At 51.7% G+C, this 22,979-nt stretch overlaps 2 protein-coding genes across 10 annotated transcripts in view; one reads left to right on the plus strand and one right to left on the minus strand.

The window, feature by feature from the left end:
* The first annotated feature begins 4,199 nt into the window (after positions 1-4,199).
* NCF2 (neutrophil cytosolic factor 2) lies at positions 4,200-14,952 on the plus strand. Of its 2 annotated transcripts, XM_005443323.4 has the most exons (15): positions 4,200-4,517; positions 5,011-5,093; positions 5,401-5,509; positions 5,695-5,829; positions 6,190-6,297; positions 7,323-7,382; positions 8,548-8,591; positions 8,802-8,943; positions 9,226-9,288; positions 9,641-9,719; positions 11,377-11,420; positions 11,961-12,112; positions 12,182-12,293; positions 12,381-12,543; positions 14,651-14,952. In XM_005443323.4, the coding sequence occupies exons 1-15, from the start codon at positions 4,344-4,346 to the stop codon at positions 14,746-14,748; spliced, it is 1,566 nt and encodes a 521-aa protein (XP_005443380.2). In that variant the 5' UTR covers positions 4,200-4,343; the 3' UTR covers positions 14,749-14,952. The 2 variants fall into 2 exon arrangements, with proteins under 2 accessions (XP_005443380.2, XP_014138755.2); XM_014283280.3 differs by lacking the exon at positions 6,190-6,297.
* A 1,245-nt stretch (positions 14,953-16,197) lies between these two features.
* The window catches only part of SMG7 (SMG7 nonsense mediated mRNA decay factor), a 53,913-nt gene continuing 47,131 nt past the window's right edge, over positions 16,198-22,979 (minus strand). For all 8 annotated transcript variants that reach the window (XM_055724194.1, XM_055724196.1, XM_055724191.1 and 5 more), the window contains 5 exons: positions 21,346-21,426; positions 20,599-20,758; positions 19,073-19,243; positions 18,822-18,973; positions 16,198-18,347 (listed from right to left, as the gene is read on the minus strand). In XM_055724194.1, the coding sequence (XP_055580169.1) occupies positions 18,234-18,347; positions 18,822-18,973; positions 19,073-19,243; positions 20,599-20,758; positions 21,346-21,426 (678 nt within the window). In that variant the 3' untranslated portion in view covers positions 16,198-18,233. The remainder of the gene's footprint in view (positions 18,348-18,821; positions 18,974-19,072; positions 19,244-20,598; positions 20,759-21,345; positions 21,427-22,979) is intronic.

Genomic DNA, 22,979 nt, shown 5'->3' on the forward strand with positions numbered 1-22,979 from the left:
CTCTGTGTCTGAAATGCCTTGGAGTTTCAGCAGGCTGCTTTTCCAGGACGGACAACAGTAAGACAGCAAGCCCTAAAACTTCAGCCCTCCGTTATTTTTCTTGATAGGCTTCCTTTCCGGTGGTTATTTGTACCTGTATGTAATGGTGACACGTGCACAGCTTCATCCAGCTAAAAAAAATCTGAGATGATTTTAGTGAGATAATTAAATAACAAAAATGTTCCAAACCAGGACTACTAGAGATGTCTCTGCCTGTGCAAAAGTGGCAGCCGCAGAGCAAGTTCCTCACAACTGTTAATGTTCGAGGCTTCCTCCAGAACAAAAGAAGGAAAAGGGTAATGGCCCAGCAAGGTGGTTGTGTGGAGCAAAACTCCTGACTCCACAGTTGGGCTTTTGTTTTTCTCTCTGCTGGCCTCACCTCCAAGAGACCGAACATTTAATTGTTGGTTTTAATAATAATTTAAGCACAGATACAGTCCTGGGCTTGTCCTGTGGGTGGGAGCCGATGGCATACGCACTCGGCTTGAACTCCTTAAAAGCCCAAGCATACGGAAACGGTGCTGGGCACCAACATCCGAAGGGCTTTGCACATTCGTTACCCCAGTCACTGCTTTGCAGAAAGGGAGCTAATGCCTTCAGCCAGCTCAGAGTGTTCCTGATGGCACCACGTTCAACTCGGGAATCGGTAAGGCAGCTTCCGTACAAGTCTCTTTCCCCTTCTGTGCCACCTCCTCCTCCCTCATTTTCCCCGGGACAGTCAAGAGACCCGCACGACCACAGCTGCCACACGCTGCCATCCCTGCGTCGTAGCTGGAGCAGCTGAGCTCTGCCACCCCACTTGCCTCGCCTTGCTGCCCGCTCCCCCGGGGTGCCCGTGGGGTGCCACGCTGCGCAGCCCCCGTGTCCTCGGGGCCTTGGTGCAGACAGAAGCTGGCGTGGTTACCCACAGCCCTTTGGTGCCCTCCTTCCCTGCCTTCCTAGGATGCTTTTTCTTGTTTAAGTGCTTCAAGAGAGCACAGGCACAACGGGAGGCAGCGGGTGCACGGAGGACCGAGCCTTGCTGGGACAACCCAGAAACGACCCAGGTTCCAACCATACCTACATGCAGCAGCCTCGCGCCTGGGCACGTCCTCACCGGGCTCCCGGGGGCTGGGTTTGGCCTCTCTGTTTCCTTCCAATCGTCCAGATTTGATGAAGACACCAATCAATCCTCATTTAAAAAAAAAAAAATAAAAAGCTGTAATCCCAGATAAGTAAAAAATACTTTCCAAAACGGTATCAAAGCAGGTCAGCTACCTCTAGGTGGCATTAGATAAACGGAGGCGACCCGAGGAGGGGTCTCCCTGTTCTCCAGAGCCCCCTCGGGCTGGGCTGGGGTGTGTTCAGAAACATTTACAAAATGTATACACCTTCTGCATCGGTGTCCGGGGACGTGCTAAAGGACACGCACCGATGTGAGGGCAGCAGCGTGAGGTTTGCAGGAAGGCATCTCTTCTGGTAACTGACGGGGAGGTAAAAAGTAAAATCTAGTTTTTTAAAAAAATAATAATGGACTTATTCAAATCCCACCTTGCTCGTAGTGGTGGACCACACAAACACAACGGGGAGCGAGCCCCCAGCGCTCTGTCTGGGGGCTGTCACCAGCTAAGCGAGCCCAGAGCAGCATTAAATCCTCAGGCACCAACTCCGCCACCCCGATGGTGACGCAGAGCCTGAGCTTATCCCGGCAGGCACGCAGCGGGGGGCACCCAGTGCTCCCAGCACAGCCACAATCCCGGCATAGCACTAACAGGACCACCAGCAGTGAAGCGCAGGGATGGGACTGGCCTGTGCCACGGCGAGGAGCTCACCGCAGCCGCCACCTCCAGCTAGCAGCACTTGGGGCTGGTGGCGGCCGTCCTCAGCTCCTGGCCTCAAATCCCTCTTGTCCCCGCTCATCCTGGCAGAGCAGCCGTTTGCACCCACCCAGGCAGGGGGAGCGTTTGAATCCTTTGAGCAATATGGCATAACAGGTTTCTAAGAAAAAAAAAAAACACAGAAAGGTGGGCAAGGAAGAAAAATCCCTAAATGATTCAATTTTGCAAAACACATTTCCCTTCCTATTGTGAGAAGGAAGCCTTCAATGGAAAACACCCCACATGGCGATCAGACCTGCTCGGGGGGGGGGACACACGACAGCACCTGCAGAGCTCTGCCAGGAAGGCTCAGCACTTCTGAGCTCGTTTGCAAACCTCCCACCGCTGCCTTCAGCTCCGGCCGGAGCATGTGGCAATGGCACCGTATCAGTCACATACTGCTTTTGTAACAGCCGAGAGAAACTGCTGGGCTCCCGCTGCCCCGAGCACAGCCCCCCCCCCCCCCCCCAGCTCCCGGTCATCCACCGCTTGGCCAAAGAGCTCCCGTGGGCCCCTGCCTCGCTCCCCGCCACTGCAATGAGCCAAACCCCCTCGGGTCCTGTGCAGAGAGAGCTCGGAGCTGCTTCCAGGGAAGGCGCTGGACATGCTCAGCCTCCTCCGCTCCTCCCGCGTTACAGATCTCCTCCCAAACAAGGTCAGCCCCCTTGGTCTTCCCTCATTTGTAATGTTTCCTAGTGCCCGGATCAGTCTTTTTGTGGGGGTTTCCTCTCCAGAAATGATGATAAACTTGCACATGCTCTAGCTACACAGACTCAAGCCTGACTGCAGACCCCAGCTGGGCTCCGGGCACCTCTGTGTAATTCTCACCCATCTCTCGGTAACCTGCCTTTGTGCCAGATTCCAAGAATCTCCCACGGGAGGCATCACCATCACTTCCTCTTGTACGTTATCGTAGAAAAAACAAGCTTGCCTGCTAAATCAGCTCAGCATGAGAACGGGGAACAAGAGGCTCCCTCTAACTAGAAGGCGTGAGTCTATTGTGGCTTTGAGGTTGCTTGAAGGTTACGTTAAAGAGTAACGGAGGAGGAGGATAGCTGCTGTGAACATCTGCTGTGCTCGCACCTTTCACATCCCACCTTGCCGTGCAACGCAAGAAAAAGAAAAACTTGTCACAGGGGTGATCTCGCATCCTCCTCCTGCTCCCCTTGTCCCGATTTTGGGATAAACCTGACCCAGCAGTGCAACAATTCAGACAATGAAACGAGCAGAAAATCATCCCTACAATAAGGCATTCCCTGCTAGATGGGGCCTCCCGCTCCTCACAGGAACGAGAAAAGGCATCTCAGAGGGGTGTTTGCACACTCACCACGTTGTTATCCTCAGCCCCCTCCTTTAGCATCACTTCAGCTGGTTGCATTTCCCTCTGCTTTTCTGGAGGTCGAAGCGCCTCCCCCCCCCTTCCCATCGGAAGCCCACGGGAGCCAGCAGGGCGCAGAGGGATGCTGAGGGCACGCTTACACCTGGGGAACCAAAGCAAGCCCCAGGTTCAGGGATGTGCTGGGTCCTACTTTTGCTTAGAACCCAAGTCCTTGCTGCTCAGCACCTCGGGCTTCTTTCTGAGCAGGAGTCAGATGAACAAAAGCCTCCTCCAGGCTCCTCACATTATGCAATTTGCTGGGGAAGTGCCAGCAAACACACGAGGGCAAAGTCTTGCTCTTTTTAGCTCTCCCAAAATACACATCGCATCGCTGGTAGGTGCGACAGAGGCAAAGTACTTCCAAAACTACTTGGAAACCATGCGTGGAGCACCCAGCTCCAGACCTTCTGAGTCGGCAGGTCGGAGCCCTGCGGTCGCTGGCCAGAAGACATTGGACCGAGTGAGTTACCACCACCGGGGGCTCAGCGCGGCACGGCCGCTGCCCCCAAGAGCCCCAAACTCGGGCATCTCCGCGCACCCCCAGCACCAGAGCTCCTCACTGGGAGGTGGGCAGGACCAAAAGGTCCCCCAGGCTGGGCCTTGGGCTGCGCTTTGCCCTCCTGCTTGGGCGGGCAGGAGGTGCCTGCAGAAACCATTCAGCAGTGACCTCCACCAAGGAGCGCGCTGGGAGGGCACGGGGGGCTCAGCAGCACCGCTCCCCCTGTGGCTTTGCAAGCCTCAGCGTGACCTGGCCAACCCCCCAGCCGACGAAATCCTCGGCTTTTCTTGAAAAACCCAAAGAGGCAAAACCCGAAGGGGTGAGTAGTGGCTGCATGCGACCTGTGGCAGCGCAGCAGACGCTCCGTGGCGGCAGAGGTGGCCCCTGGCCACTTCCCCATCCCGTGGCGTGAGGACACTTCCTGCCCCGTTTGCGACACGAGCAGCAGCGAAGGCAGAAGTACGAGCAGAAGGGAGCTACCGAGAAGCTGAGCAGCACCACAAGGAAGGACGAGGAGAGGGGCAACACCCACGACGAGGCCGGGAACCCCCCGTCCCACTCCCGCCGCACCATGTCCCTGGTGAAGACGATCCAGCTGTGGCAAGAAGGGGTGTGCGCGGCGGATGGCAAGGACTGGCAGGCGGCCCTGGATGCCTTCATGGCCGTCCAGAACCCCCCTGCCAAAATCTGCTTTAACATCGGCTGCATCCACCTTGTCCTGGGGAAGCTGGTCGAGGCGGAGGAGGTAAGGTACAGCCCTTACGGTCGCTACTACCGCTCGCAGGCACCGGCGAGTTTGCTCACGGACCTGCCAGCCCGATGGACGCCACGGGGAAGGGAGGAATTAAGGGCCATGATCTGAGGGAAGGACTCAGGGCCTTTTAAAGCTGGGATGAAGCGTATCGCCCCCGGGCTGGTCCTGCTGAACCCGTTTCCCCCGTGAAGCAGAGGTGAAGCAGCAGCAGAGGCGCACAGCTTGCTGCTCGCCCTCCCTCTCCCGGAGAGGCGACCACAGAGGCACTAAGCTGCCAAGCGAGCAGTGGCAGATGGTTCCAGCTCAAAAAAATTAGGAGCCTGGTACAGGTTGCACCACCCAGATCCCAGCACTGCAAGGAAACGCGGCCCACAGAGCCCAGCTTAGGCCACTTGGCTAAAGCAGAACAGGTAGAATTGCTCTATGTCCTCAGGTTTTTTAAAGTTTTTTATCCCCTTTTTCCCCCACTCCTACCTCTGTGCAGGCATTCACCCAGAGCATCAGCTGCGACAAGCACCTGGCAGTGGCTTATTTCCAGCGGGGGACCGTGTTTTACCGGAGGCAGAAGTGAGTGGAAGGGTTTAAAGTTTCATTTTGGCTGCTTGTGGAGCTGCCAGCCTCCAGCTGAGGATGGCCCCAGGCAGGCTGGTACCCCAGGGGCCAAACCACCACCTCTCAAGGCAGAACAGGCTCCTGTGCATCAGCAGAGCGGTCTTGGGATTGACACCAGCCTTGGAGCATCTCTCCTCCCCCTGGGGTGTCTAAAAACACTGCAAGAGATATGAGAGACACAACTAAACTCACCCAAGTAAGGACATAGAAGCAGGCAGATTGCCACCACGAGGTGGTGACGCCCTTGTCCTCTGCTCCCCAGCCATGAAAAGGCCATTGAGGATTTCAAAGAGGCGCTGGCCCAGCTGCGAGGCAACCAGCTCATCGACTACAAGATCCTGGGGCTGCGGTACAGGCTCTTTGCCTGTGAGGTGAGAAAGACTGGCAGTTTTGATCCCAACGGTCTGTTCACCAGCTCAGGACAGCTAAGGAGAAGACAGCCAACCTCTCCTTGCGCCTTACAAAAAAGCAAGCAAGCTGGCGCAGCGCCACTACCCTCTTGGCAATGGTCCGGCTGCTCCGAGAGCTCGGTCCCTTGCTCTCATCCCTCTGGCAGATACTCTACAACATCACGCTGGTGTACGCCACGATGGAGGACTGGAAGAAAGCTGAGGAGCACCTGACACTGGCCATGAGCATGAAGAGCGAGCCCCAGCACAACAAGATCGACAGGGCAATGGAAGCCATCCTGGTAAGGGGGGAGCGGGTCTCACAGCCACTGTGCTCGCTTGCAGCAGCCCCACAGGGAGGAGGGAGAAAAATCCCAGGGATGGAACCCCCACCTTTTACCTATGGCTTTAGCAGAGCAGGAGAGAGACGCAGCAGGCGTGGATGTTGTGGTGAGACACGAGTTGGTAAGATGAGCTCTGGGTCACTGGGGAGACAGGGATGGGAAGACCAGGTTAAAAGGACCGTGCCAGGGCTGGGGTTGGGCTGTTGTGGTGCTGGTGGACTTCGTGGAGCAAGACCTTAACCCCAGAGGGAGAAGGAAGGGGACATGAAGCAGCCCCTGCTCTCACCTCTGAAGAGCTATGACCTCTCTGTGCTACAGAAGCAGAAGCTCTGTGGGCTGGTGGCCATTCCCGTGGGGAAGCTGTTTAGACCAAACGAAAAGCAAGTGGCTCAGCTGGAGAAGAAGGACTACCTGGGAAAGGCTATGGTAAAAAAGAAATATCTTATTTATTTGGGCCAAGCCTGCGGGCTGAGGACTGCTGCTGACAATCCTTCTCACCACCCCTCTGAGCTGTTACCTGCTGCCCAGTGGGAGAGACATCTATCCAGAGATATAAGGAGCTGGTCCATGCCTCAGGGCATGGAGGGAGAGATGGCACAGAGGGATCTGGTGGGGAACAGGGACTCTGCAAGGAGAGAGGACCTAAAAGCACGTTTCTGCAGAGCACGGCCTATTTTCAGCTTCTCTCCTTAGCAAGACCTGAGGGACAGTCAGTCAGCAAGGTACTAAGGTCCCATAAGGTCCCACTGGAGCTTCAACTTGAGCCAAGATATTTTTTTTTGGGGTGGGGGGTGGGGGGGGGCAGGGGGCACAAAAGAAGCTATTTAACATCTATCACCCACAACCAACCTCCAGTTCTTTCCCTGCTCCATTTGAAAGAAGCTTTTTAGCTCAGATAAGTGAGAAAGGTTTTTTTTCCCATGAGGGTGCAACATCCAGGCACTGGGATACCGCCCTTGGGCTCAGGTCCCGGGATGCAGTGCCCCCTGGAAAAGGGACCACTGGCTGTGCAGGCACTGGGGAACTGGACAACTGAGAGCCAACCAGCTCCTTGGGTGCCAGGGGCACCCCAGAAACATGCACACAAACGTTTATGAAATGGCTAAATTATGTCTAAAGTCACCTATAGGAGGTAAGGGCTTGAGCTGGGCGCCTTGGCTCCCTTCAACATGGGTGATTAAAACATAAAGGGGAACCTGGGTTATAACGCCTCTAACCACGGTAACAGCGAGGCCAAGAGCTGAGAACTTACCACAGCTGAGAGGGGAGTTTTGGTGCCAGCGGCACTCAGCCTGCAGTCAAAGATGCTTAGCCTGACACCACAGCCCTTCTTGGACCTGAAGCCTTCTGAGGAACTTGGCTTGGCAAACAGCAAAGGAGGAGAAGGGACATCAGAGGCCTAAGAAGGATCTACTAGTCACCTGTCACTACCTGTCTGTCTTTGGCTCTAGGTGGTAGCCTCTGTGGTGGACAAGGACAATTTTTCAGGATTTGCTCCACTCCAACCACAGGTAAGGCACCACCAGTGAGCAGCATCCTTGGTGACAGCTCAGGAGGATGTGGGGATGGGTACCATCCCGCAGCTTGCCCAGGGCTCTGGCCTACAGTGGGTACCGAACAGCAGCATCACCACCGTGAGCTTTCTGCTACTGCCGTGGGGAGGCGGCAGATGCTGCCCCCACATCTCAGCTGCTCGCTCTGTCATCAGAAAGCGCAGCCCAAACCCAGCTACATCTGTGGCTGAGGTCACGCGGGTTCCCCCAGAAGGGAAGCGGTGGCCTGATGGCACATCCCCCACCCCCGCAAGGGCTGCGGGTGACTGGTGGCAGGGAGCTGTCTCACAGCCTCTGTCACATTCTCGAGGGTTCATCTCTCCAAGCTTGAGTGGAGAAACGAGCAGTTCTGCTTTCACTCTTCATCACCCCCCCAGCTCCCAAAGCCCTTTGCATTTCCCGTGCCATTTTCCTGATGATGCGGCAGCACCTTCCCATCTCTAACGCTGCCTGGGAGTTTTTATAGGGGCTTTTTGAGAGGATGAGGTGCAGCACAGCCACTGCAGCCTACAGCACCGTTACACCAGATAAAATACGCTCTTCTCGATGCAGCCAAGCGCTGACACCTCGCCACAGGAGTCAGGCCTGTTTCAAGCAGCTTCTTCGGAGCGTTGATAAAAGCCTCCAGAGACCTTAAATTACTTAGGCAAGAGAGACTGTAAAGCACTAAGACGGTAGCAGGGGATTTGACAAGCACGGTAATGGAAAGGTACGGGGAAGGACAACTTAGCTGCACCCAGCTGATCTCTGATCCCTGATGTCAGCCCTCTGTGAGCTGAAACCGAAGCCACGAGCCAAAACAGGATTGTGCGTCTGAAAACCAACTGCAGGTGGAAGAATTTGGGAACTGCTCCTTGAAAGGAGCAGAGCCAGTGACATTCCCCGCAGCTCTAGAGACAGCTCCTTTATGGGGCAGGGTGGCAGAGCTGAAAACCTGCCGCAGCCAGCTGCAAAGCAGCAAGACCCCCCCTTAGGTTCAAATCACCCAGCCTGACACCAGCACGGGGAGGGAGGAACCGTGCAGGCATGACGGCAGGTGTGGTAGAAGCTGCAGGACACTTCTGCAAAGCAACCAAACCCCTCCAGATTAACAACAGTTTTCTTTTTGTCTTCTTGCTGGCAGGCCTCTGGTCCTCCACCCAGACCCAAGACCCCCGAAATCCTCAGGTAAGTTGGATGAAGTATGGATGGTGCTGCTAAGCCAGGCAGCCAGGTGCAGCCCCCTCCTGCACCACCGCAGCTGAGCATCCAGCCGGCACCCGAGACTCAGGGGGGACAGGGAATGGATCACAGCAACAAGGAGGCAGAGCTCTGGGCTCCCCCTACAAAGTAAGCCAACATCGCCCGCCTTCCTGAGCCGCCTGCTCCCGCACCCAGGGCCCTCAAAGGGCAGCCCCACCGTGTCCTGTACGAGTTCATCCCCGAGACCACCGAGGAGCTGCAGGTCCTGCCGGGAAACATCGTCTTTGTCCTGAAGAAAGAGAAGGACAACTGGGCTACGGTGATGTTCAACGGAAAGGTACTGGGGTGCGCGTGGCAGGAGGGGGCGAACGATGGGGCAGACACCGTGAGGCTCTGCAGAGGACTTGCATGGCAAGGTCGTGCTGACAGCTAAATGAGTTTCTGATTATTCTGATTATAAGCCCGCCCTGGCTTAGGCCACAGGGTTCAGTGAAAGCCACCCAACCTGCAGCACCCCACCTTGGGGCCTCGGGCTCCCCCAGGTGCAGGGCAAGGACAAGCCCAGCAGCGCGCTGCCTCCTCGCCAAGCAGTCACCACCGGGCTTTAATTCCCCCACAGAAAGGGATCGTTCCCTGCAACTACCTCGAGCCAGTGGAGCTCCAGAACAAGCTGCATATCCAGGTGAGGCCGCCCAGGAGGAGACGCTGGTCCCAGGGAGGGCAGAACCCCACACCTTCACCCACCACCTATTCTGGACCTTCCAGCAGGACCCATACTTGCAACTCCCTCCCCCTCGTAATGCTGGGGATGGTTCTTCTGGCTCATGGTCACCTTAACGTGAGCTCAGAGAACTGCAAAACCTGGTGTGTTGATGGCCGCCAGGGTGGTGGCTGGCAATGCTGGGGAGGTAAGGGGTAGCAAAACAAACCTTGGGAAAATAGCGGGGGGGTGGGGAGCACCCCAAGGCAGCAGCACCCCAGCTCCCTGAGGAAGGGTGGGATTGGCAGCACTACCTTCTTCCCATCTGGCACAGGAGGAAATCCCTCTGGAAGCCGAGGTCCCAGAGTCACCCAGCTCCACCGCTCCAGAGAAGCCGCGGCGGCCAGCACCAGGTCAGTGGCAGGGCGCTGAAGGGACCGGGGGGGGCTTAGGGGTGACCCCCCTGGCAGCAGGTTTGGGATGGCTTCCTCGGCACTGCGTCCTCGCGCTTTGAGACCAGGCCTACAGCTCGTCTCCATCTCATTCTCGGACCTATCTGCGGTCAAGGACGGGGAGCCATTAAAGCAGGAGGCGGAGATGGCAGGTGCAGTGCTGAGGACGGAGTGAAATAGAGCACGTAGGTCCCTGAGGAAAGCAAGTCGCGCCGTGCTCTCAATTAGCACAGAGACTAATGGCAAAAAGGCCCCGGGGACAGGATCAAGGCAAGTGACCCAGCTTGTCCAAGCCCTGGAGTAGAAGGCTCCTTACAGGCTTCCCCGAGAGCAGGGTACTGCCATGGCTCGGGTGCTGCTGCGAGCTGGGCTGGGTTTGAAGGGGCTGTGGTTGCCCTGGGAAGGGGATTCCTGGCCGGTGCTACCCGGCGCCCCACATCGCAGGCCTGGGGCAGGGATGCGAGCACCAGGGCCACCACCTTGCTCCCAGCACAGCTGGTTCAGGATACTGGAAAGCTGAAACAAGGCTCTGCCACCTGCATCCACGCTGCCACACAAGTGCTCAGATGCGCGGTCCAAAATTGCTGTTTAAAGCTGAGGGGCACGCGGGTCACAGGAACGCGAGCTGAGCTGAAGAGCTGGGAGAAAGCACCGTCAGTTGACCTCTCTAGAAAACATCCCATGGCGCTCAGAGGTAGGAGCCTGCAGCTGAGACGTGAGCTCCACGTTGCTGTAGGAGAACCCCATTTGGGGTAGAAAACCCCACTGCGCAGAGCGTGCCACACAGAGGTTCACCTGCTGCCGTTCATTCTGGCTATCGATGGTCAACCAGCCAAGAAAAATAGGAACAGGAGCCAACCAACTGCCAAGGCCCTTGGTCTGAGGTGGGCCTGAGCCAGTTGGTGGTGGGGAAAGGTGGCCCAAAAGACTGCTAACCATGGGGCAGGGCTCGCGTCCCAAGCGGAGTAGCCTTATAGGCTGTCCAGTGGTCAAGGTGATACAGAAGATGGCTGTGGCTCACAGCAGTGCAGGGCAAAGAGCTCAGGGACCCAACAACCTCAAAGAGCATCTTCATGGCATCAAAAGCCATCACAGATAGAGCAGTGGGACCACATTCAACCCACAACGAGCACAGTCGTGTCAAAGTACTGACCAAACGCAGGGCAGACCCTTGTGAGGGGACTTCAACACACCTGCGTGAACCACCCTACCTGGAGGTCTGAATTTGGCTTTATGACCCCGGTGAAGGACAGGGATTGCCTCCGGCTTTTGGTGTGGACCTAGGGAGATCAGAAGAGCAAAGACACTAAAACCAGCAGCTGACATTTATTTCTATATTAAATCCACCCAGGAAAGACACCCCACCCCTAAAGCTCCCATCCCTCTTAAGAGGGAAGGTGCAGAGCCCAGACCTCTGCTCGGTGGTTGTATCTAAATCTTACAGATAAGCTGCACCACAGCTGATACTGCATCAATTCGAGGGACCACTGCTGGCTCCAGGGTTGGCTGGTGTCCACAGATAATGATGGGAGAGAGGCTGCAGGAGATCCGAACGCGTCTTTAGCAGCAATGTTTACCCTGTCCCACTTGCTGAGCCACCTCTTTCTTCCTCCCACAGACTCTGCTCCTGCTACTGCCACACAGCCAAGAGATGCAGCAAAGGTAACATCTTACAAACGCAGGCCCAGAGGTCCCGTTGGCGTCACCAAGTTGCATTTATTGCACGCTGAAAGGTCTGTGGCATGCCTGGCAGGCGCTGCAGCCCTGGAAATGGTTCAGGATTTCATCAGTCAGGAGCTTCCCCAAAACATAACAACAGGGTTAGGGGCCAGCAGGTCATCAGGACCCAACCAGGTGGCCAGGGCTGCTTTTTGGGAGTTCTCCTCCCAAAAAGGAGGTTGGAGGGTGGACAGACCTCAAATTTGGTCACCCAAAAGCCACAGTTTGGTTGCCACGTGCCTAATCTGTTACTGCGCTCCCTAAAAAGCCAAGGAGCCGCACACCCGACCATAGCTGGGGTGGCACAACTGCCGGCCTGCCCCAAGGGCAGCATGGGCTAGCAGAGATACCTCCCTGGCCAGCAGCCAGCTGATGCCCTGAAGCTCAGATCTGGCTCAGACAACTGCAGTTTCCACATCCCAGTCCCTCTCCCTGCCCTCACCAAGCCACGTCAGCTCTGACATCCACTTTTATCGTCCGCAGGAGGCCGAAGCGGCCATCTCCAGCCCCCATGTCCTCAAGGTGCATTATAAATACACGGTTGCCCTGCAGGTCAAGCCAGGTGCTTCCTACACAGAGCTCCTGGCCATGGTTTGTGAGAAACTGGAGCTCCAGCCTGAGCACACCCAGCTGAGGTGAGGCAGTGCTCACCGCAGGGAGCCAGAGCACGTTCTTGGGGCTCCCCCCTCACCCCACACCCCCAGGTACAGGCCTGCGGAGAGCCAGGCACTCGTGATTCTGAGCGCGGAGAACCTGGAAGCAGCTTGGAGCCAGAGCAAGGACAACTGTCTGACAGTCTGGTGCGATATCACGGAGGTCGGTGACAGCTAGCTTGTCCCCCTTACCCTGATACAAAGAAAAAGCAGCCGAAAGGTGTCCTTACCAACGGATCTCCTGCCCTAGGGAGAGGGGTTCATACCAGACAGCAAACCAGAGGAGTCGCCGCAGGAGGCAACGCCGGAGGAGACTGGACCAACCCAAGTGGTAGCGCAGTACAATTACGAAGCCACCCAACCTGAAGACCTGGAGTTCCAGGCAGGAGACGTGATACTTGTTTTATCCAAAGGTAATGGTGCTGCTTCTGCAGCAGGGGAGGGACCTCCCAGCTCTGGGGAGAGTGGGGGTCTGACCCTGAGATGCCAAGTGCCTGCAGCAGCTGCTGCTCAGGTCAGGGGGAGCTCAGGGTTCCCATCACAGTATCATCAAAGAACAGTTTGGGTTGGGAGGGACCTCAAGGATCATCTAGTTCCAACCTCCCTGCTGTGGGCAGGGACATCTGTCACTAGACCAGGTTGCTCCAAGCCCCGTCCAACCCATGTGGGGCATCCGTGGCTTCTCTGGGCAACCTGCTCCACTGTCTCACCACCTTCACAGTAAAGAATTTCTTCCTAATAGCTCATCTAAATCTACTCTGTTTAAAACCATTGCCCTCGTCCTACCACCCTCTCCAGATTTCCTGTTGGCCCCTTCGGGCACCGGCAGGCTGCTAAAAGGTCTCCTCGGAGCCTTCTGTTCTCCAGGCTGAGCAGCCCCAACTCTTCCAGCCTGTCCCCATAGGAGAGGGGCTCCAGCCCTCTGAGCTCTGCTGGTGAGGCCAAAAACTCTCAGGGATTTGGTCAGATGCTGGAGGCGCTTCCTTCAGTGGAGCCCACAGGCTTCACTAGGGACTTCGAGCCCTTCCCCTGCCCCCTCCCGTCCCCTGAAGCAGACCCTTTCATGCTGGGGACCTGCAGAGCAACAGCCTGGCTCAGGCAGCCTTCACCGACACCAAGCCTCTCCTGCAAGCCGCAGTTTGCCACCCAAGCCTCTGCTCTGCGTGCTCCTGAGGAAGGACAGGCTTTTCGGCTCAGCAGCCCGTTCTGTGGAGCCGCGAGCCCCGCGGGACCCCCAGCCTGCAGGATTGCTTCAAGGGCCTCCCTCCACAGCAACTGCCTCGTGCTGCAGCAGCACAGCTCCTCCGGCTCTGCCGCCCGCCTCCCACCCCAGTGGCAGCGGCACACACGCTTCTTCCAACGTATTTTCATCACGCCCCTGTTTCTGCCATCCCCTTCCCCAAACGCTTTCAAGACGGGAGAGTTTCACTCGAGCTGTGTTTAAGCTTACTGATCAGTTTGTTGGAGACTATTACTGCTCTCACCTGGCACCTTTACCCGGCTGGTTTTCTCTTTAAGGGAAGGGTACCACCTTCCATCAGCTCAGTCCTCTTCAATATTAAGTTGTAAGTGCTTCTATGAGATCGGAGGCTTGAAAACAGACTAAATGTCAGCAAGATCCAGTACATGGTTTAGAGCTGGATCCTTTCAAGCCTGCGCAGGAGGGGAGGACAAAGTTACTGTGCTTCAGCAGAAGCTGCCGGTGAGCCCGCATCAGGCGAAGAGCTGCACACAGACCTTGCAACGGGGCATCCGCTTCCCTCCTCAGCTGAGCCTCTGAGTGAAATCAAGGCATCAAGGAACAGTTTTAAAGGCAAAAAACCTACAATACCTGGCTGTATGAAGCTCTATCACTAATTTGTGCTGGCTCGCACACTGCAGCAGCAGTACAACAGCCATCGCAGTCCCCTCTCCACCGCTGTGCGGGGAAGTTTTGCTCCACACAACATGGATGACACCCCCCGACCCCCGACCCCCAAATCCTACTCTCCACTTCACAGCTCAGCTAAGTAATTACCATTAAAAAGTTGTTTCTCACCTCATTTAGTTCCCCCACAGCAAGTTTTCAGAGCTTCTAAGCTTTACTCAATCCAGGGTAGCAGAGACTTTTGGTTGGTTGTTTTTTTTTTTTTTCTTGATAGGAACATGGAATAGCAGATGAAAATACATTTTAGTTGGCATCTTGAAGAGGACACCCAAGGTCTCAGATCATTTCCTTGCTCTTCACACTCACTTTGTTTCCATTTGTCTTCTATTCAAGGCAGTTTCTATGCCCCTCAGTCTCTAGTTTGATCTACTTTTCCCACCCTCATTTGGCAGTGCATTCTTTCTTACCTTACAACTTTGATCTCTACCTCGTTCCTCCTCAGCCCCTTTCTTCCACGTTCCTCTCTCCACTGGGCTAAAAGCTTCATCAGCAGAAAACCTTAGAACGGTGATCTTCTGTCTGCAGCACATGACTGTTATTATGCTCCTGTGTATCCCTAGGGTGACAAAAATTGTGTCTATTCTATCTTCCAGTGAACGAAGACTGGTTAGAAGGCCAGTGCAATGGGAAAATAGGCATCTTCCCATCCGCCTTCGTTCAAAAGTCTAACGCTAAAGACCTGGAGATGTGATTTCAGTGCCGCTTAAAGTTGTGGATGTGGAAAGAAATTAAGAATTCAACTGCTACGATTAAGAAATTTCCATATTCATCACCGCATCTGAAAATGAACTTTAAATATTATTGCTACTTGTATTAAAAGCTTCAGTGTTCAGGGTTTTTTTACCTTTTGCATTGTTCTCTAAAACATGTACTTATTAAGAACTTGCTAACTGTCTTCCTGTTTGGAATATTCAATCCTAAAACCCATAAAACCCATGTTTGTCTAGAGACTTGCTTCGTCCCACCTGCCCTACCCTTGACAAAGCTTTTAAACACACCTGCCAGCAGCTGGGAAAACCCATGGGGTGGCAGCGCCACTTGAATTCACAGCCCTGCCCAGAAGCTATAGAACAGGAAAGGCTGAACAGCATTTGCTTCCTTAAAACACTACTGCCAACCCCAAGAGCTTAAGAGATACCATGCAGCCTCACCCTGCTCCAGTTAATAATTCACTTCAAAATCCCGGTGACTTTTAAACCCCTCGGCAATACAAATATATACATTCTTTGCCCCATTGGGAGCTGGATCTCAAAGCTTTTTCTCAGCAGCCAGAACAGCAACTCAGAAAGGCACTGCCTGGAATCTCAGCAGGTCACGCAGCAGCGAAGTTGTCCCCTTTATAAAAGCCCACACAACTTTGCTGCCCTCTTCCTTACCCAACAGGTTTGCCCCTCTCCGCCCTTGGCACTGCTTTCACCGTACCCCTGGCCACTGACAGCTGGTCCTTCTGGCATTTTACAATTACCTGCCCTGCTGCATCCTCACGCCACGCAACCTGTAGCCACAGCCAGCCACCTACAGCACTGGGAGCGTTTTGCTTCCAAGGTGCCAAGAGCAGCAGTTTCCCCACTTCGGATCCCATCACGCGAGTTCTGCACAACCCCACTGTCCCAATAACCTAAATACCGTTTTTATTTTTTAAAAGGAACTTATTCTGAAAACTAGCCTGGATACAATGAACGCCTGTCATTCCAAAACCGGAGCATCTCCGTGGTCTTCTTTGACACATTTGAAAATATGCTGTTTAAAACCTGGCTGCAAACGAGCAACACTCCAATTTGCAGGCGGGTCAAACAGCAGAAGGATCTGTGTCATCCAGCTCCCACCACGTGTGCTCTACTGGGTTCAGTCTGCAACTGAAGAGCAGCTTTGCAAGCTACTCCCGCCCCAGATTTTTGGTTTGGCATGTAAAACACACTGCACACAGACAGCACAAAATCACGATCCAATTATCTGCACTGAGCCCATGACAGAATCTCTGCGATTTATTTAGTTCTCTTTTAGACAGACCCAAATAATAATAATAATAAAAAAAATAAAAATTCAACTTCAAACCTTCTAACTTCTCCAGAAAAATCACGCATTTTTAAAAGCCTGTAGCCAAGTTACACGGGAAATAAACACTACACACAGACCTGGATGGAGAGAACATGGTTTAATTAAAGGCAAAGCTGATTTCAGCAGCTGCAGTTCTTGCACAGACAGACAAAAAACACAAAAAAAGCCTACGACACAAACCAGTTTCTGTTGGGGGCCCCTTCCCTTGCTCCCCCAGGCACCGGAGGGCAGGACGGGAATCCCAGCCAAGTCGGATGCATTCCCGAGGCCAGATGCTCATGCACAAGTGGAACGTGCAGCTGGGACCCTGGCACTGCCGGGAGTGAGATGGTGAACCTGGTTAGCTCGTCTAGGGTGCAAGAGTCAGTGACTGAAGGTTCAAACACTGGAATGTCGCAGCTGCCTGGGTGCACAGCTCGATACACAAACCGGGAGGGCTGGAGGGAAGTACAGAGGGGTTTGGTTTGTATTACCACTGAGTGGGAATTTCACTTTTTGGACTTTTTTAAAGGAAATACAGCTTCGAAATGCAACAAAGAACAGTGATGCTGCTAAGGTGGAGATCGTGGGGGAGCTGCTCATACCCCCGGAGGGGTATCGTGTCTCCTCCGTCTTCCCTTTTTGTATTCTTTGGGGCTGCTCAGACTCCAGTGTCACTTCGGCTCCTGCATGTGCTTTGCTCTGCAGCTGACTTCCAGCTCAGAGATCCTGAATCGTCACACAAACCCCTACTGCTAAACACAGCAAACGGACATTGAGATTGTTTCCGTAACTTCCCTGGGAAACCTAACAAAAACGCTGTCCTTCTCTTTAACGAAGCTTCCAGTCTTCCTTCCCTCTAATAAATAGCAAATAAAACGTTTTCCTTTTCCCTTCTGCACCTTTTCACATATGAACAGCACTATGCTTTCTTCCGTGTGTTACACATGTGTGTCCACGGGTGCCTTGAATTTCATTCCGCAACTGAAAGTTTGGGGCTGCAGCTGGGGGCGGGGAGCGCGGAGGGACGGGTTTCTGCAGAGCTGATGTGTGCCTGTGGGGCTGCAAACACTCCACACTGTCCAGGCTGACTGTCGGCTTTACCCAGCCCTGCTGGACCCCTGATTATTTTCTGCGAGATGTCGCACGTTGGTAATGAAACTACTAGCATCCAGCAAAGATGGGAGGATGGAGAGAGAAAGAAAAAATAAAAATAAAACCCAAAAACCATTGAAAGCTTTCTACCTACCTATTAAAATGAGTCAGGCTGTGAATGCACAGACTAGCCTGCCCTTTGTGGGGCTAGCCACTATGCTACAGTAAAATGTACAGGAATCAAACATTAATTTAAAACCCCATAGCAGTTAACTTGCTTGTCCAGCAGAGTGCTGCAATGCCCCACGTCACCATTTATAGCTCAAACACCTACTGAGAGGGCGGCATTTCATGCTGGAGTCTCTAACCCACCCACGGGCTTGCCAAAGCCTTTGGGTGAAAGGTGAAGTGGTGTCAAGTGCCAGACTCTCCTTCATGAAAGTCCTTCGTTACCCCAGGAGATAGAGCCCCACCTCGCCACCCACCACCTCTGACTGGAGCAGCAGCTGGGGCTTTCATTGCTACACACTGACTACGAAGCACGTCTTGTGTACGGAAGAATTCAGTGTGATCTTACTACTGAGATAGTAATAAAGATGTTTAGGAGTAATTTCAACTACATTCTCAGTCAGCAAAGCAATCATTAATGGATTCCTATTTTATCTCCCCAAAGAGAGGAAAAGGATTGAGAAGTTCTCATTGGCTTCTCCCATCTGCCCTTCATTCTCAGCTTTTACTTCCCATGTGGCTGGGGACATGCACGATGGAGAAGGTGAGAGGCGGTGATATCGGGTCACTGAGTGAGACAAACAGCAGTTCCTCTCTCCCTCCAGAGAGCCCAGGGATGGAGAGTTCCTGATGATGTTTTCTTGCACTGCAGACGTTTTGTGCACACTCAGTGGGTCGGTGGAGCACTTACGCCCTCCTGACAGCAAGGAACAGAAGAGAGGGCTGCCACCTGCACAGGACTGTGTGGGCCAGTCCTGCAAACCCAACATGCCATGGTTTATGGAGCCTTCGTTTGCAAGGGTTGCCACCTCTGTCTCAATGCGGCGGGTTCATGGCACCTTGTCCACGTTGCTGCTTCTGCTTCTGCTGCATTAACAGCTGCTCCAGGGCTGAGGGTCCAGGGTGCATCATGGAACTGGACCAGATGGACTAAAAACAAACAGCCAACACTAGCACCTCCTTGCGTTAGAGAGCCCTGCTCTTTCAGATGAAAAAGCAGTTTTCTGTATTCTTCCTCTTCTCTTATCATTCATACCTGGCTTACCATGAAAGCTATCCAGACTTCAAAGAAGGCCTTCTAAAAAGAGGCTCCCTGGAAGAAGCTTATCTTCCTCCAGAATCCTCATTACCATAAAAATTCATCCCACATTAACGATTACTAATTTTAGACTAGTCAAAGCAAATGTTATCATTTCTTCCACTTCCGCCAGCCTGGTCTTGTTTCACAAAATATTCTAAACCAGCAAGAACTGGAGAACTGTGACATCTTCCAGCACTGGTCACACCTCCCACATTTGAATCTGCAGGAAACCCCTTCAGTTTCTGAGCTCTAATGCCCATCAATGGACTTTCTGGCCCCACAGACAAACGCCCCTTCCTGAGCACAGTTTCAGTCAAACATACCTTCAGGCTCTCCATAAGCACAGCTGAGGAGTCCTCCATAGCAGGAGGGCCTTGGGCTGCCCAGGTGCCACTGGGAGCACTGGACTGGTGCCAGCTGCTCTCCGAAGATGACGATGTTGCTGGGAGATAGTCCAGACCAAACCCTCCCATTGCTAAAACGGGAGAAAGACAAGTTCAAAGGAAGGTAGCAAAACCACCGCCAAACAACCGCCACCAGCTGGCTTCATGCGAGCCTGAAACCCAGCACTTGCCTGGCTTATCTGTTTTCCAGCGGTCTGCGACTCTCCTGTCTCTGTTGTCTGGAGTCCCAATAGGTCCAAAGTTGGAGAAGGGAACAGAATTGTGGTTATGGGTTGGAGGGGAGCTTGGCAAGCTGCTGGGGTTGGAGGAGTGAGGAGACTGGCTGGCTGGTGTCGAATGATCTAGTGATTACAAGGCAAGAGGAAAAAGGTCAACAGAAACAGCAGGAGCCTCCTGATTTTGAATTTCTTAGTGCTGCTGCAAATTCTGCCATTACCCAGTTTTCTCCAGTGCTGAAGGTCAGTGTTTATTCCCTCCATTACACAAGCGTAATGCAAATTCCTAAGTTCCGAGTGAAAATGTTTGTGCATATACAAGAACAGAAGGACTGTGCTTAATGTATACGTGTGCTTACCAGAAAAACCAAAAACCAGGAGACCGAGACAGCTGGCTAACCAAAGTGAGCTTTCCCAAGGTTTCTTGAAGAACTTTTCTCAAAAATAAAAACCCCCAATAATCTGTCTCCAAGCTTGACAAACCACTAAAAAAAATGACATTAGACCTTGAGGAGTTTTTAAGTTTACAGTTCCAACTCCCAAGTCTGTGAATGTTTTACACTTCTATGAGTCTTAAGCAATTCAGACCAGATGCCAATACTGAGCAGAAGAGAAGAACAAGCATGAAGAAGCCTATCTGCAGTCAGGACAGAATGATGACTGAAGACAAGACACCATAGCAGGGTGGCAGGAAACTATGTGGTCTTGAATGAAGAGCTGAAGGGAGAGAAAGCTGAAACCATGTGAGCCGTAAATCCTGCTAGAATAAAAGCACTTTGCAGCTCCTTCCATTTCACCCACAACAGTTATTCCTGGTTGGTTGCAAAAGTCTCAGTGCAACCAAAAATCTCATCCAGTGCAGATGTTATTTAAAATCCACTCATTTCTTAGATTCAACTAATTTAATTCCTCCCTTCACACTCTTCTGGATTTTTAATGAAAATAAAGTCATGATCTAATAGTTACATTTTACACCTTTAAGATAATTACCAAGGAAAAAGCTGGTTTGCTTTGTAGGCTGCTTAACAGTAAAAAACCAAACTAAAACAAAAACCCCACTGTCATATTTTCTTCCACACTCTTCGGTCATACAGTTTCTTTCTCTTTCAAAGATCTACATTATGAAATCCAGTTCTTCCAGCTCTTTCCAAACAGGCAACACAAATTATATGGATCTTTGAGTTTCAGCCCTACTCACAAATGCTTGTCAGGAATCTAAGTTAAAGAGATTTCAGGATTTAATACCTCCTACAACTTTAATCCTGCTCAACCACTTCAATTAAAAACCAGGTTCTTATGCTGTATTAATTACAGAATCCCCTCATACTTCTGAGGATATATAAAGAAAAACAGAAACCTTCAGACACCTTGTCAAGCAGGTATTTTTTTTAATTTCCAGTTACATTTAACTTGCAGTAGGTTCAGAATTAACTCAAATCCTCTTAAATCACTAGATATAAGAAAAACCATACCAGGATTACCTGAGCTGGCTGGAAGGGATGGAGACCACGGAGTCCCTTCAAAGAGAGAATATAGTGAAGTCTCCTGATGGGCAACTGAAGGGGTGACTTCTGTTTTTGTGCTGGTATTCATGTTTTTCCCATATACCTCGTTGAACATGCTGTTATTTGGATATCTTTCCTGCCAAAACGTTAAGTGTAAATGTTTAGGTATTGGATTTATTTCAAATACTGACACTGTACAAAGGAAACAGTTATAGATCAATATATTTTCCTAACTCCTTTTTCACTCCCCAGCCCCCTCTTCTTTGACCATTTTATTTAACATGAAGTCCATCACATTCTGAATCATGACAGATTTCTCCTGGCTGGACTGCAAAGCTTTCACAAAAATTTTATCAAGAACCAGCTCAGTCCTCTGGAAGAGAACAGGGAATCCATCGCTCAGGAAATAAGACCCTACACACCATCACACTTTGAGATGCACCTTTTCAGTCAACTTCACAATTCCACTAACAACAGGGGGTCCCACGAACTCTGCAAGATTCAATAGTATGTCTGCAGAACTATAGCTAGGATGAATTTGGAAAGACAGCTGATAAAGGTAAAGATAATCTTGCTGATACAGACTGAAATTAGGCATCCATATGGTTTTCTTCCAGGTTTTCCATTGGTTTGAACTAAAGGATATCCCCAGATTTCTGCCATGTTAGCTAGTTTAATGGCAAGCTCTGCAGCAGAGGGCTGCAGACTCTGGTCCTCGCTTACCTGATTAAGAGAAAAGCCACTGAGGGACAGGAAAGACGATGACTGAGACATCAGTTCTGATGGTTTTTCCAGCAGGGACTTCTTCAGAAACCAAAAAGAGAAAAAGAGCAGTTAGTATTCAGTGTAATGAGCAGGAGGAAAACATACTATCAGAAACTGCCAAGGTGGTTTTGGTCGTATTTAAAACCCTCCTTATATTTTAGCTCTAGCACCCTGGAGGACAGGGAGAGCAAACTAACATGCAGAAAATCAGTAGTTTCCCTACTAACTGTGCTTAATATCTCCTAATCAACAATCACGACAGCTGAGAGTCTCAGGCAAACCCCACTGCAGAACAGCTTTTCCAATTGCAATACGCTGTCCAATACATCTAGAGGAGAGATTCCTGCCAAAAAACCCCTATGGGTGTGTAAAACCTCGTTCAAATGAGACAGGATCCTTCCTGGTGACCAAAGGACTTCCTCAAACACAATTAGACTCTTGTATGTTGCTACCGACAGACTATTTTTCAGCTTGAGAGCATCCCTGCTTCATAGACATTCTTAAAACAGAAAGAGCAGCCAAGCGCTGTGATTTTTGAGTTAAACAGTCTAAGTTTCATTCAGCATGTTCTCATTTTCACCAATGACTGTAGAGAGGAAGGAAAAAATCCACCTCCAGTGTTTAGAACGCAGATTCCAAAACTCCCCTGTTAAGATATTACAGACCATGACCTTTCCCATCATCTACATCTCCCTCTCTCATGCAGTTGTTATTTCCAGCATAATATTTCTCAGCTTTCTTTTTGGTTCTTACAATGATTAAGCAGTGAAAAAACAGTTTATCTAAAACAACCCTATTTAGGGAAGAAATAGGATCAGTTCTCATCGATACAGAAATCAAAGAAAAATTACAAAGCTCAGCTGGTGGACAACGAACACCATAGAATTGGTGAAGCCATAAGTAAAACTGTGTGTGATCCAAAATGAAAGCTGTAGTCTTGTTCCAAATAAAAGCTCTCCTGCACTCATACCAGATCAGCATGTCAGATGTTTTAAAATTTATTGTTCAAACAACCAAAACCTGAACTAGCATGTCTCTCTCTTTAACATGGTCTCGGTATCTGGAATATCTTTGCTTTTATCCTGTAAGCCAAAGACAAATAGCCTCATTTTCCTGGCAAGCAGTTTCTCGCTTGTTAGATTTTCAAAGTGACAACTCATTACTTTGAAAGCACGTTCTAAAAGGCAGACAAAATTCACACTCTGCATATCCACACAGCTTGCACAGAGAAGAATTTCCTTCCATTTATCGGCAGACAGCAGCAGTAGCAGCTTCAAAGGAAGCTGCTGAAAAAGCAGCTATTAGTTTCTTAGCAAAGGTATCTAATGAGACAGAAATGGATGTCTGTTTTGCTACTGGCTCCTTGGGATGGTGTGTCAAATAACTGAGGAATAGAATTAATCAAAGATTTTGCGCAGAGTAACAAATGACTCTGTTACTTATACTAATCTGAATTACTAGTATGTAACGAACGTGCTTGTAGCCATACTAGAAAGGCATACTGCATTTTCAGAGGCAATTCACAAATTCAGCAGCTCTAGGACCCTCCAAGCTAGTGAACTAGGAAGGTTTTAATTCATAAATGGGGGAGG

This window comes from Falco cherrug, chromosome 12 (assembly GCF_023634085.1).
Source record: "Falco cherrug isolate bFalChe1 chromosome 12, bFalChe1.pri, whole genome shotgun sequence".
Taxonomy (NCBI): domain Eukaryota; kingdom Metazoa; phylum Chordata; class Aves; order Falconiformes; family Falconidae; genus Falco; species Falco cherrug.

Excerpts from the sequence above, each read along its gene's own strand:
- NCF2 (XM_005443323.4), top strand. The coding sequence starts at position 4,344 with ATGTCCCTGGTGAAGACGATCCAGCTGTGGCAAGAAGGGGTGTGCGCG. Across the intron at positions 6,298-7,322 it reads ACTACCTGGGAAAGGCTATG|GTGGTAGCCTCTGTGGTGGA; the intron begins GTAAAAAAGAAA and ends CTTTGGCTCTAG. Across the intron at positions 9,289-9,640 it reads AGAACAAGCTGCATATCCAG|GAGGAAATCCCTCTGGAAGC; the intron begins GTGAGGCCGCCC and ends CATCTGGCACAG.